Source organism: Heterodontus francisci, chromosome 46 (genome assembly GCF_036365525.1).
Source record: "Heterodontus francisci isolate sHetFra1 chromosome 46, sHetFra1.hap1, whole genome shotgun sequence".
NCBI lineage: Eukaryota > Metazoa > Chordata > Chondrichthyes > Heterodontiformes > Heterodontidae > Heterodontus > Heterodontus francisci.
In genome coordinates this window covers 17,232,301-17,246,526 of record NC_090416.1, presented here as the reverse complement: position 1 = coordinate 17,246,526, position 14,226 = coordinate 17,232,301, and the positions used below count along the sequence as shown (strand labels likewise).

At 53.3% G+C, this 14,226-nt stretch overlaps 1 protein-coding gene across 5 annotated transcripts in view; it reads left to right on the top strand.

Moving 5' to 3' along the window:
* Positions 1–8,889, top strand: part of LOC137356941 (threonine--tRNA ligase 1, cytoplasmic-like) — a 41,921-nt gene extending 33,032 nt beyond the window's left edge. For all 5 annotated transcript variants that reach the window (XM_068022818.1, XM_068022817.1, XM_068022816.1 and 2 more), the window contains 6 exons: positions 501–578; positions 1,058–1,158; positions 2,684–2,788; positions 3,040–3,112; positions 3,801–3,915; positions 7,484–8,889. In XM_068022818.1, coding sequence (XP_067878919.1) covers positions 501–578; positions 1,058–1,158; positions 2,684–2,788; positions 3,040–3,112; positions 3,801–3,915; positions 7,484–7,632 — 621 coding nt within the window. In that variant the 3' untranslated portion in view covers positions 7,633–8,889. The remainder of the gene's footprint in view (positions 1–500; positions 579–1,057; positions 1,159–2,683; positions 2,789–3,039; positions 3,113–3,800; positions 3,916–7,483) is intronic.
* The last annotated feature ends 5,337 nt before the right edge of the window (positions 8,890–14,226 follow it).

The following is a 14,226-nucleotide window of genomic DNA, read 5'->3' as shown; positions in this document are numbered from 1 at the left end:
AGCCACAGCTGACATCTGGAGTCGGCTCCTTAACCGAAACAGCCGCTGTTTGGTTATTTCCTCACCCGCCCACTGTTATAGAAATTAGTCTTAGAATGTACCGCAAACAGGTGGTATTGCATCTGCCGCCCATTATTTGCCCTACTGATATCCGGTTGTGTCACTGTCTGCTGAGTCGAATATCGGGGGCCAGCCTATAACAGGCGGCTACTGCTACCTGTTATGGATTTCCACTCCGCTGCATATTTCCACCAGTTCATGTTTTCTATTTTCGATTTCCGGAAGCAGTGTTTAAAGCTGTTCTCTGCCCCAATCGATGTGAGTGGTCCCAGTCACTCAGTATTGCTGACACACTCTCTACTGCAAGACAGTACCACACGGGCTCTTGCCGTCACAATACCCCAGTGTAGTTAAGTTCAGGCGTCAAGAATGGTATTTCTGGGTGTTTTTAGGCGAGGGTGATGACTTTCCTGTTGACATGGTGTCTCTTCTCTCCACAGCAACTGGAAAACAGCTTGGTGGAGTTCGGCCAGCCTTGGGAGCTGAACCCAGGAGATGGGGCATTCTATGGTCCCAAGGTCAGTGTGGACGCTCCATAATCTGGCCATTCAGGACCTGCTGAGACAGACTTATTCAAAGAGGGCAGGGAGGCGCTGGAGTAGCTGCAAAACACAGATTCACAAGGATGGTACCAGAACTGAGAGGTTATAACTGTTAGGAAAGGCCTAACAAACTGGGGCTCTTACCTCCAGAAAAGAGAAGACAGAGAGTTGACCCTGACCCCTGTCTCAGCCTGATGACCCCACCCACAAGTGGGGGTTACTGACTGGCGATCTGGAGCAGGAGCCCCAGCAGCTATTTTCCTCTCGAACCCATTTACATAGGAGCAGGAGAAGGCCATTTAGCTCCTCGAGCTTATCCCGCCATTCAATTAGGACATGGCAGGTCTATATCTTAGTTCCATCTTGGTTCCGTAACCCTTAAAGCCTTAGCTAACAAAAATCATATCAATCTCCGTTTTGACATTGCTGTTTGACGCTGTCAAATCTTATTACAGATTGACATCCAGATTAAGGATGCGATTGGACGGAACCATCAGTGTGCAACTATCCAGCTAGACTTCCAGTTACCAATCAGATTCAACCTGAGCTACGTTGGGTGAGTATGGGTGTGGGCACAAGGTCAAAAGGATCGCCCATCCCTTTAAAGGGGCAGGGGGTAAATTATTGTCCTGCAATGAGAGAGCCGGACAGCAAGTCAAAACTCTGTGTAACAAGTATTTTCCGACAATACCCCTCCCTGCTCTCCGACGCTGAATCTTTCTGGCGTACTGTTCCATATGTGTCAGCTGCTACCAAGAGATAATTTTTTGTGGGTATTGGCAAGCTATTCACCTTGGGGTGCTGCGCACAGTTCAGGTCTCCCAAGTTACAAAGAGGGTATCGAGACATTGAAGTAGGTGGAAAAAGAGTTACTGGAATCCTAATAGAATTGAGGGGTTATTCTATCAAGAAAAATTTAGGAGGTTGGGAAGACTGAGGGCTGACCTGATTGAGCCCTTTACAATTCTGAAAGGGATTTGATAGGGTAAATATAATGAATATGTTTCCACTTGTGGCTGAGACAGGAGCTGCGGGCCATAAATATAAGACAGTCACTAATGAATCAAGAATTCAGGAGAAACTTCTTTACCCAGAGAGTGGTGTGAATATGGAACTTGCTACCACAGAGAGTGGTTAAGGTGAATAGCAGAGATACATTTAATGGGGAAGCTGGATAAACAGATGAGGGAGAAAGGATATGTTGATAGGGTGAGATGGAAAAAGGCATGGGCCAGTTGGGCTGAATGGCCTGTTTCTTTGCTGTACTTTGTAATAATGCACCTCAATTTCCACACACTTGCACTTTCTGGTAGGGGGTGTGTATTCCCTGGGTAGAGATCAGGAGTAGCTGATGGGCCCAAGTCCTGAGCCTAGTCTTTGCAGAGTTAGCTGATCTCAACCAGGGTACTGATCAGAAGCTCAGCATCCCAGGGAAATAGAGCGGATAAACCAACCTGATCCTGATCATGAGCATAACTGGAAAGCACACGGGTGGATGTTTGGGCTTGTCCGCCCTGCCAGTGCCCGGCTAGGCGTCAGCTGTGTCTCGGTGTGTCGCGCTCTCATCTTGGAGTCCGAAGGTTGTGGGTTCAGGTCCCTACTTGAGAGACAGGAGCACAAAATTCAGGCAGGCCGACACTCCCAGTGCAGTACTGAGGGAGCGCTGCACTGTCAGAGGTGCGGTCATTTGGATGGGACGTTTAAACTGAGGCCCTCTCGGGGACGTGAAATATTCCACAGCCACTGGGCCAATATTTCTGCTTCGGCTAACTAAACAGAATATCTGGTCATAATCACATAGCTGTTTGTGGGAGCTTGCTGTGCACGATTGGCTGCCACATTTCCTGCATTATAACAGGAGCAACACGTCAAAAAAAAAAAATCTTCATTGGGTTTAAAGCACTTTGGGATGTCCTGAGGTAGAGGAAGGCACTGCAGAAATGCAAGTCTTTGTTTTCTGGCTGGCAGTTGTGTTGTTTCTGTCCTGGTACACACGGGGACAGTGGTTGGAGGGTCTCTGTGGGAACTGAATCCCAACCAGGAGTTGGTGCTTTGAATTGAAAACTTGACTTCCCTTGCAGCAAAGACGGTAGCGACACAGCGAGACCAGTGATGATTCATCGTGCCATCCTGGGATCAGTGGAGCGGATGATCGCGATCCTAGCAGAGAACTGTGCAGGGAAATGGTAAATAAGTCTATATGCAGTTTAAAAAACAAAAATGTAAATCTTGAATAAAGTGCTGGGTTCCTGTTCAAACCGAGCCCGAACATAAGAAGTCCCAAGATTTCTCTCCAATCAGGTACTCGTTATATTCCTTTCTCCTCTGTGACTTGGTTTTGCTTTGAGTCCAGGCTGCTGTGACAATTTGAAATATTAATGGAGATCCCAGTTGGGATAGGTCAGGCCTTCCTTTATGTTTCTCTCTCTGTTTCTAGGCCATTCTGGCTCTCGCCCTCTCAGGTCATGGTAATTCCCCTTGGAAGCAGCACTGAAGACTATGCTCGACGGGTAAGATTGGGAGGCAAAGCGTTAAGACGTGTTTTGTTAAACCACTGTTGGAGCACCTTGTACTCTTCTGGCCTCTGTTTCAAAAAGATATAGAATCACTGAAGAAGGTGCAAAAAAGACTTGCTGGAATGGTAACAGAACTTAGAGGTTATAACTATCAGGAAAGACAACAGGCTTGGGGCCCTTTTCCCAAGAAGAACGTGAGCTGACCAAATAGAGGTCTTGAAAGATACAAAGGGGTTTGATAAGCCTGAGGTACAATGCTTCCAATTGCAGGGGATTCCAAAACTAGGGGCCAGTAATATAAGATAGTCACTAATCAATCTAAGCTGGATAAGCACATGAGGAAGAAAGGAATAGAAAGATATGTGGATAGGGTGTGATGAAAACGGGTGCAAGGAAGCTTGTGTGGACCTGAAACACTGGCATGGACCAGTTAGGTCAAATGGCCTGTTTGTGTACTGTAAATTCTGTGTCTTGTCAAGGAAGGACCAGAACTAGTTGGATCCCTCTCTGGTGCTGCCTCACCCCATTGTGGAATGTCTGTCGAAACTCACTTGAAAGGCAATGTGGGAGGGATAGGCAGTCACCCCTGAACGCATCACTCTCTTCAGGAAAGATAGAAGGGGAAAGGAGATTGGAAGCAAGAAAGATTTAAATTAACCCTTGTTTGTGATGTGTATCACAGGTGCACCAGCAGCTCCTGGAGGCTGGGTTCATGGCTGATATCTGTCTCGACTCGGGATCCACATTGAACAGGAAAATTCGCAATGCACAGCTAGCGCAGTTCAACTTCATACTGGGTAATGTATCGCACAACGGATTGCTCTTCCCGTTTTACATTCATCAGGGTTGAGGGGTGTAATGTTGGGAATTGAACACTTTGTATTTCAGGAATCACTGTCCAATCAAACACTCCCAGGACAGGTACAACACCCGGTTGGGTACAGAGTAAAGCTCCCTCGACACTGTCCCCATCAAACACTCCCAGGACAGGTACAGCACTGGGATTGGCTGCTGTCTGATTTGGGAGCCTGAGTGCATCAACGAGGTGCAGCTGACTGTGGCTGTGTGCACAGGTTGGAGGCTGTAGGCTGTGTGACTGCTGCAAGAGGGAGATTTAAACTGAAACAAAAGTTTGTTCCAAATTTCAACAAAGGAAGGAAGGCAGAGAACTGGAAGCTTTTTTGTGAGTTTGTTTTATCCTGAAGTCTTTTTCATTGATTGTTGGGGGTGGGGAAAGAAGATACCTGAAGACCTTGGTTGGGGCTGCATTGTTCAATAGGGAGCTCCTGTGTTTAACATCTTTGGATAGGGAGCTCCCTCCCCACCCCAACTACTAAGCCTGGGACAGCTGGAGCTGCCCAGGTGAAGAGACTTCTCTTGTCTCCTTCGATGTTCAGATAAGAGAAATGTGCCTTGGCAGCTTACAGCTGACCCAGGTGAAGACATCACCCCACCCTCCCAACTGGAAGACCAGCTACAAGACTTCTTCAAAATACCAACAAAGACTGATTCCTCCTGGCCTTCCTCTCCCTCAGCCTCTTACCCTGTGCTACATCCTTTAAATGTTGCTTTTTTGATTTATTGTATTTGTTCTTTTTTTTTCTCTCAGCAAAGTGCCTGTAACTCTTCTACCCCATGACTTCTCAGTCCTCTCCGGTGGCGGGGCCCTCCTATGCTGCAGCAGCTGCGACAGCTGCTCCTGTGGCCCCGTCACCATTTAAAATCTTAACATCAAAGCATGGGGTGAAGAGTTACACTCATCCTAATATGACTATTGAGGCTTGTGTTAAGGCAATGGCCGTGGTTGTCGGCCCCTCGGCCATTGTTGCAGCCTCAAAGATGTACGGGAAGGCTGTGTTCTTCCTGAAGACCGAGCGGGCTGTGTCCCTCGCCCTAAGTACGGGGCTCACAGTGGGTGGGATTTTCCTGCCAGTGGACCCTCTGGGGGGCCACTGCACATCGGGTAACCTTGTCGAACGTCCCACCCTTCATTCCTGATGAGTTCCTCCTCCCCCACCTACACCATCTGGGCGAGGTGAGGTCAGGGATCACCCCAGTCCCGCTCGGTCTAAGGGAGCACAGCCTCCGACATGTGTACTCCTTCCGCCGCCAGCTATTCATGCAGCTGGCGTGGGAGGAGGTCTTGGAGGGCCACTTTGATATCAAGTTTCAGGGGACGGCCTACCGCGTCTTCTGGACCTCAGATGGGGTGCGGTGCCACGTCTGCAAGGGGGTGGGGCATGTTCGTAAGAACTGCCCCAACCTCCCGGCCGCCAGCTCCACCTCGGCGGCCCAGAGTGGTTCCACAGCACCTCCTCCCACTCCCCCCACACATCCAATAGACACCGCTCAGTCGGTTCCGGAGGCTGTGGTTTTCACAGCCTCCGGCGGGGAGGGGAGCGTCCGTCCGAGCAGAAGGAAGACGCGGGGAAAAAAGAAACATCATGAGGCGCGTCCCCTGGACACTTTGACTCAACCCGAGCCTGAGCTCAGCCCAAAGCCCATTCCCATGGAATCCACCTGTCCCAGGGCTGGGCTCAGGCCCAGGGTGACTAAAAAGGAAAAAAAGGGTGCGGAGGCGGAGGCCTCTGATGACATGGAGGTCTCTGAGCCTCTGCACCCCAGTGGGAAAAAGGGGAGAAGGCACCCCTCCACAGAAATAACACAGGGCCCTGAGGTGCAGGGCCCATCTGTTGGAGGGGAGCTGTCTCCTGTTTCGGATCGTCAGGTTTCCCCAACCGCCACCACCAAGGCTGCAAAGTCCGGGCAGGAGCTCCCTATTCCTCAGGATGGAGGGGAGGGGAAGGCCCCGGTACTTGAGGCCCCTCCTGAAGGAGTAAGTGGGGCCCTGCTTGTGGTGGGGGAGCCTGGGGACGCCGCCCATTCCGCCACTGCTACTGGGTCGGGTGCCCTGAATGAAGGGGAGGGCGAGGCCCCAGAGGGTCGGGCCTCCCAGCCGGAGTCCACCACCAACCAGGAGACACCCGACCCAGTTATAACTGAGAATGCTGCCCCATCTGCTGGGCCTGTGGGTGCTGGCGGAGCGGGAGATAGCCTCCTCCCTCCGCCTCCAGTCTCGGCTCCGGCTGGTTTCCCGGAACTGCTCATCGGACCCAGGCCCCGAAACCCTCCTCGGGAGCCGGTCCCACACAACCCGAGCCGCCTCTCGGAAATGCCCTCCGTGCCATTCCAATCGGCGCGGAGGGGTTTCCTGTACGGGCTGCTCCTGCACACTCTCCACTTCCTCGCCCTCGTCAGCCGGCCGGACACGCCCTGGCGGTCCGCGTTGCCATCTGGCGGCGAGGGGAAACCCCGATGGAGGTCTCTCTACGCGGGAGTCTTCCCCCTTTACATCGGGGACCTGGGGTGGAGGGTGCTGCACAGAGCAGTCCCGTGCAATAGGCTTTTAAGTAGGTTCACGGACTCCCAGGCCAGCTGTACTTTCTGCGGCCTGGACGAGTCCGTGTTCCACATTTATACGGAGTGTGCGAGGTTGCAGCCCCTATTTGAGTATCTGAAGGGGCTGCTCCTCAAATTCTGGCTGCACTTCAGTCCCACGCTCCTGATCTTTGGGCACCCGGTGCGGAGGGGCTTGGGCCGGGAGGAGGATCTCCTCGTCGGTCTGCTCCTGGGCCTGGCCAAGGTGGCAATTCACAGGTCCAGGTTGCGGGCCGTCGGGGGGTCCGTCCTCCCCGATTGCCTGCCCCTCTTCCGCGGTTACGTTCGCGCCCGGGTGTCCCTGGAAAAGGAGCATGCGGTGTCCGCCGGTACACTTGAGGCCTTCCGCGACCGGTGGGCACCGCAGGGACTGGAGTGCATTGTCGACGCCGAGAATGGCATTTTAATTTGAGTTTTTGTTTATTTATCTGGTTTTAATAAAGTTATTTTAAAAAATATAAGTGTGTATATAAAGGGGGCCTGAGGAATAAAGGCCCCCTCGACATAAAAAAATATATAAAGGGGGCCTGAGGAATAAAGGCCCCCTCGACATAAAATATATAAAAGGGGCCTGGGGTATGAAGGCCACCTTAAAAGAAAAAAAAAGAAAAAAAAAACGGGGTTAAAAAAAAAAGAAAAAAAAAACGGGTTAGATACAGAAAAAAAAAAACGGGGTTGGATACACAGTAAAGCTCCCTCTACACTGTCCCCATCAAACACTCCCAGGGCAGGTACAGCACAGGGTTAGATACACAGTAAAGCTCTCTCTGCACTGTCCCCATCAACTCACAGGTTAGGTTTTTGGTCCATTGGGATTATGTACAATGGGAGTGAATGGGGAGGCAGCAAGTCCACTGTTGCTCTGTGCCTGAGCTGCATTTATATGTGGTGACTGTATCCTTTAATTTCTCTCTCTATTGGGCACAGTGGTCGGCGAGAAGGAAAGATCCAGCAGTGCAGTCAGCGTGCGCACAAGGAACAACAAACAGCACGGGATGAGGGATCTGACCGGCACCATGCAGAGACTGACTGAGCTGAAGGAATCTCGTTGCCGAAATGCAGAGGAGGAATTTTAACATGGTGGGGTGGGGGGCGCGTTTGTGGGGAAGCATGAGCTGTTGTGGCATTTATCAAACGCAGCCACTTCTGGATCATTCCCAGGCCGCTCTCCAGACCGCTGCCTATCCGACTGTTTCATAGCCAGTAGCCAAGCATCATGGAGTTGAAGGGTTGTGCCCATGATTCCAAGGGCAGCCAAGCTCAATTAGTTTCGGGCTCTTACGAAGGAGCAGCTGCCGCTTGAGGGACTGAGGAAGAACAGACTTTGTGAAGAACTAAAAGGAATGGGATTTTGAGCAACAGAGAGTTTGGTCAGAAGCAAGAGGGGAGCGTCTTGGAGCCAGGTGTGTGTCAACTGTTGTATCTCCCGTTCCACTTCCATGTGTTTCTCCAAGAGAGTCGACATGCTTGATGAGGAGATACATTCCCCGTATAAATATCTCACAATGCCCTCCCTCCCCCCCCCCCAAAACACTGGAATATGGTTCCACGCACACCATCTGCCCTCTGATAGCTTATCCAAGTGACCATCCTTTAAATAGGATCTGACACAGTGTGTGTTGGTAGACCCATTTGACCGTCAGGAGCCCCACATGTGTTTGTGTCCGAAAGGCAGCTGGTACAGAATGGCCTTGGGTGCTCAGTGAATAAATGCACTGATCAGTCTGGCACTGAGCAGAGAGGCTGCAGTGTTAAGCCCTGGAAGACAGTCTATCTGTGTGACCCATGCCCCCAGTGAGTCAGTGCCTTCAACAGAGAAGGGGAGGGTCAGTTAATTTTTTTTTTTGTCTTTGCAAACTGCCTATTTTTTATTCATCTTCATTCTACTCTTGGTTTCCCATCAGAGATTCCCTGAGTCGACCCTTGGCTCGTGTGTCTGCTGACCAGCCGAACCATTCTGTGTCAGGTCAGTGGACAGCCCGAGAATTCGAGGGGAGAGGAGTAAACGAGAACTGAACTGTGTGCGGCTGCACATCTGTGCCTGTGTGTACATGTGCGTGTCTTTATCATGATGCAGAATGATCACGGTGGAGCAACGTCAGACATGCAATCTCAGGCTATGTCTGATTTCAGTCTGAAAGGGATTGAGTGCTGATAACAGAATCTGGGGGAGTGACCGGAACAGTAAAACCCCGATTAACAATCTAATGCAGCATTGGGTTTATAGGACTGAAACGGGGGAGGAAATTAGAAACCCAGGGAGTGTGCTTTGGACAAACTGATGTAATAATTGTACAGAGTATTTCAAATAAATGTGCTCAGCTGAAAAATGATTCTAAATGAATAAATATGCCTTTTTTTCCCCCTCCAACGTTTCTCCCCACCACCTGTCCTGATGGAGCCAGAAGTTGCTGGGTTATGAGTTCCATGAACACAGCTTCCCTCCAAAACCTCACCCCAGCAACCAGTCTTCACGGGAGCTACACCGGTGAGTGTCAGCAGGCTGTTTAATAATGAAAGGCCATTCAAACTCACTCACCCATTCTCCCTAATCTCTCTCCTTCAATCTATCTCTCAGGTTCACACAGTCAGCCCAGAGCCTCCCTGGGTAGGACTGTCGTCTCCAGTCAGAATGTTGTGGGTTCAAGGCCCACTCCGGGCACCTGAGCCCATAATCTAGGCCGACGCTCCCAGTGCAGTAGTGAGGGAGTGCTGCACTGTTGGAGGTGTCGTCTTTTGGCTGAGATGTTGAACCAAGGCCCCACGGTCACTTGTCGGAAGAAAAGGAAGGGAGTTCTCCTCAACCGGCATCACTGAAATAGATTGGTCATTTGTCACATTGCTGTTTGTGGGAGTTTGCTGTGAGCAAATTAGCTACCAAGTTATCTCCATTACAACAGTGACTACACTTCAAAAAAAAAAGTGTGAGGCGCTGTGTAAAGGCAAGTTCTTTCCATGTCCAGCACATCGGTGCAGTACATGTCATCCCACAGTGTACCACACGATGGCAGTGCTCTCAGCTAGTGAGGCCCTTTGAACTCAGCCAGTGGAAATAATTTCAGCATTAAATAGTGAGACATTGTTGGTAATGTGCATATTTGAATTGCAATTATACGTTTTGGTCGTCCCAAATTTGGAGTGTTCCAGGAGAAAGCATCTTGAGCTGTGTTACAGCCACCAACTTGGGATTCAGGGGGTGAATGGAAGGCTGGGATTTGGGGTTCAGGGGGTGAATAAAAGGCTGGGATTTGGGATTCAGGGGGTGAAGGGAAGGCTGGGATTTGGGGTTCAGGGGGTGAATAAAAGGCTGGGATTTGGGATTCAGGGGGTGAAGGGAAGGCTGGGATTTGGGGTTCAGGGGGTGAATAAAAGGCTGGGATTTGGGATTCAGGGGTGAAGGGAAGGCTGGGATTTGGGGTTCAGCAGGTGAAGGGAAGGCTGGGATTTGGGGTTCAGGGGGTGAATAAAAGGCTGGGATTTGGGATTCAGGGGGTGAAGGGAAGGCTGGGATTTGGGGTTCAGGGGGTGAAGGGAAGGCTGGATTTGGGGGGTTGAAGGGAAGGCTGGGATTTGGGGATGAAGGGATGGCTGGGATTTGGGGCGGTTGAAGGGAAGGCTGGGATTTGGGGGGGTTGAAGGGAAAGCTGGGATTGGGGATGAATGAAAGGCTGGGATTTGGGGGGGTTGAAGGGAAGGCTGGGATTTGGGGGGGTTGAAGGGAAGGCTGGGATTTGGGGGGGATGAAGGGAAGGCTGGGATTTGGGGGGGTTGAAGGGAAGGCTGGGATTTGGGGGGGTTGAAGGGAAGGCTGGGATTTGGGGGGGTGAGGTTGAAGGGAAGGCTGGGATTTGGGGGGATGAAGGGAAGGCTGGGATTTGGGGGGTGAGGTTGAAGGAAGGCTGGGATTTGGGGGGGTGAGGTTGAAGGGAAGGCTGGGATTTGGGGGGTGAGGTTGAAGGAAGGCTGGGATTTGGGGGGGTTGAAGGGAAGGCTGGGATTTGGGGGGGTTGAAGGGAAGGCTGGGATTTGGGGGGGTGAGGTTGAAGGGAAGGCTGGGATTTGGGGGGGATGAAGGGAAGGCTGGGATTTGGGGGGGTGAGGTTGAAGGGAAGGCTGGGATTTGGGGGGATGAAGGGAAGGCTGGGATTTGGGGGGGTTGAAGGGAAGGCTGGGATTTGGGGGGGTGAGGTTGAAGGGAAGGCTGGATTTGGGGGGGATGAAGGGAAGGCTGGGATTTGGGGGGGTTGAAGGGAAGGCTGGGATTTGGGGGGGTGAGGTTGAAGGGAAGGCTGGGATTTGGGGGGGATGAAGGGAAGGCTGGGATTTGGGGGGGATGAAGGGAAGGCTGGGATTTGGGGGGGGTGAGGTTGAAGGGAAGGCTGGGATTTGGGGGGATGAAGGGAAGGCTGGGATTTGGGGGGGATGAAGGGAAGGCTGGGATTTGGGGGGTTGAAGGGAAGGCTGGGATTTGGGGGGTGAGGTTGAAGGGAAGGCTGGATTTGGGGGGGATGAAGGGAAGGCTGGGATTTGGGGGGGTTGAAGGGAAGGCTGGGATTTGGGGGGTGAGGTTGAAGGGAAGGCTGGGATTTGGGGGGGATGAAGGGAAGGCTGGGATTTGGGGGGTTGAAGGGAAGGCTGGGATTTGGGGGGGTTGAAGGGAAGGCTGGGATTTGGGGGGGTTGAAGGGAAGGCTGGGATTTGGGGGGGATGAAGGGAAGGCTGGGATTTGGGGGGGATGAAGGGAAGGCTGGGATTTGGGGGGATGAAGGGAAGGCTGGGATTTGGGGTTCAGGGGGGTGAAGGGAAGGCTGGGATTTGGGGGGTTGAAGGGAAGGCTGGGATTTGGGGGGGATGAAGGGAAGGCTGGGATTTGGGGTTCAGGGGGTGAAGGGAAGGCTGGGATTTGGGGGGTGAAGGGAAGGCTGGGATTTGGGGTTCAGGGGGTGAAGGGAAGGCTGGGATTTGGGGATGAAGGGATGGCTGGATTTGGGGGGTTGAAGGGAAGGCTGGGATTTGGGGGGTTGAAGGGAAAGCTGGGATTTGGGGATGAATGAAAGGCTGGGATTTGGGGGGATGAAGGGAAGGCTGGGATTTGGGGGGATGAAGGGAAGGCTGGGATTTGGGGGGGATGAAGGGAAGGCTGGGATTTGGGGGGGATGAAGGGAAGGCTGGGATTTGGGGGGGTTGAAGGGAAGGCTGGGATTTGGGGGGGTTGAAGGGAAGGCTGGGATTTGGGGGGGGTGAGGTTGAAGGGAAGGCTGGGATTTGGGGGGGATGAAGGGAAGGCTGGGATTTGGGGGGGTGAGGTTGAAGGGAAGGCTGGGATTTGGGGGGGTGAGGTTGAAGGGAAGGCTGGGATTTGGGGGGGTGAGGTTGAAGGGAAGGCTGGGATTTGGGGGGGATGAAGGGAAGGCTGGGATTTGGGGGGTTGAAGGGAAGGCTGGATTTGGGGGGGTTGAAGGGAAGGCTGGGATTTGGGGGGGTGAGGTTGAAGGGAAGGCTGGGATTTGGGGGGTGAGGTTGAAGGGAAGGCTGGATTTGGGGGGGTGAGGTTGAAGGGAAGGCTGGGATTTGGGGGGGTGAGGTTGAAGGGAAGGCTGGATTTGGGGGGGATGAAGGGAAGGCTGGGATTTGGGGGGGTTGAAGGGAAGGCTGGGATTTGGGGGGTGAGGTTGAAGGGAAGGCTGGGATTTGGGGGGGATGAAGGGAAGGCTGGGATTTGGGGGGATGAAGGGAAGGCTGGGATTTGGGGGGGATGAAGGGAAGGCTGGGATTTGGGCGGGATGAAGGGAAGGCTGGGATTTGGGGGGATGAAGGGAAGGCTGGGATTTGGGGGGGATGAAGGGAAGGCTGGGATTTGGGGGGGGGTGAATGGAAGGCTGGGATTTGGGGTTCAGTGGGTGAATGGAATGCAGGGATTCGTGGGGGAAGCGATGACTGGGATTTGGGGGGGTTGAAGGGACGGCTGGGATTTGGGGGGGTGAGGTTGAAGGGACGGCTGGGATTTGGGGGGTTGAAGGGAAGGCGGGGATTTGGGGGGGGTTGAAGGGAAGGCTGGGATTTGGGGGGGTGTTGAAGGGAAGGCTGGGATTTGGGGAGGGTTGAAGGGAAGGCTGGGATTTGGGGGGGATGAAGGGAAGGCTGGGATTTGGGAGGGATGAAGGGAAGGCTGGGATTTGGGGGGGGTTGTTGAAGGGAAGGCTGGGATTTGGGCGGGATGAAGGGAAGGCTGGGATTTGGGCGGGATGAAGGGAAGGCTGGGATTTGGGGGGGATGAAGGGAAGGCTGGGATTTGGGGGGGATGAAGGGAAGGCAGGGATTTGGGCGGGATGAAGGGAAGGCTGGGATTTGGGGAGGGTTGAAGGGAAGGCAGGGATTTGGGCGGGATGAAGGGAAGGCAGGGATTTGGGCGGGATGAAGGGAAGGCTGGGATTTGGGGGGGGGGTGAAGGGAAGGCTGGGATTTGGGGGGGGGGGTGAAGGGAAGGCTGGGATTTGGGGGGGGGGTGAAGGGAAGGCTGGGATTTGGGGGGGGGGTTGAAGGGAAGGCTGGGATTTGGGGGGGGGGGTGAAGGGAAGGCTGGGATTTGGGGGGGATGAAGGGAAGGCTGGGATTTGGGGGGGATGAAGGGAAGGCTGGGATTTGGGGGGATGAAGGGAAGGCTGGGATTTGGGGGGGGGAGGGTGAAGGGAAGGCTGGGATTTGGGGGGGGGGGAGGGTGAAGGGAAGGCTGGATTTGGGGGGGGGGGTGAAGGGAAGGCTGGGATTTGGGGGGGGGGGTTGAAGGGAAGGCTGGGATTTGGGGGGGATGAAGGGAAGGCTGGGATTTGGGGGGGTTGAAGGGAAGGCTGGGATTTGGGGGGGATGAAGGGAAGGCTGGGATTTGGGGGGGTTGAAGGGAAGGCTGGGATTTGGGGGGGGGGTGAAGGGAAGGCTGGGATTTGGGGGGATGACGGGAAGGCTGGGATTTGGGGGGGATGAAGGGAAGGCTGGGATTTGGGGGGGATGAAGGGAAGGCTGGGATTTGGGGGATGAAGGGAAGGCTGGGATTTGTGGGGGGGGGGGGTTGAAGGGAAGGCTGGGATTTGGGGGGGTTGAAGGGAAGGCTGGGATTTGGGGGGGTTGAAGGGAAGGCTGGGATTTGGGGGGGATGAAGGGAAGGCTGGGATTTGGGGGGGATGAAGGGAAGGCTGGGATTTGGGGGGGTTGAAGGAAAGGCTGGGATTTGGGGAGGGGTTTTTGGGACATCAGATAGGTGGTTGGGCCGATCCGGGGAAACTTTTGAAAATGAGGGCGAGCTGGTGTAACATGGAGAGGATGGGATGGAGGTGCAGGCAAGGTCAAACTCTGCAGAGAGTTACAGCATTTCGAGGGAGGATTTGGGGAGCAAGCCAGGAGAACCTGACAGTAATGAATGTATGAGTGAGGTCTCAGCAGCAGAGGGGCAGAGATGTGGGTGTGGACTGGCAGTGTTGCAGTGGCGCTAGTACCTGAGAAGAGTGAATTGCTAAGGATGGATTCCCGTGGTAATCGAGAGGTGACTGAGCAAGCCCAGGTGAAGAAGTCTTCATCTTTCCAATTGGAGTGGCTCCAGGAGAGAGACAGGAGGAGAAGAGCGAGAACTAGCAGAGAGGAGGGAGGCACCCAGAGTAACATGATGGTGTGATGCA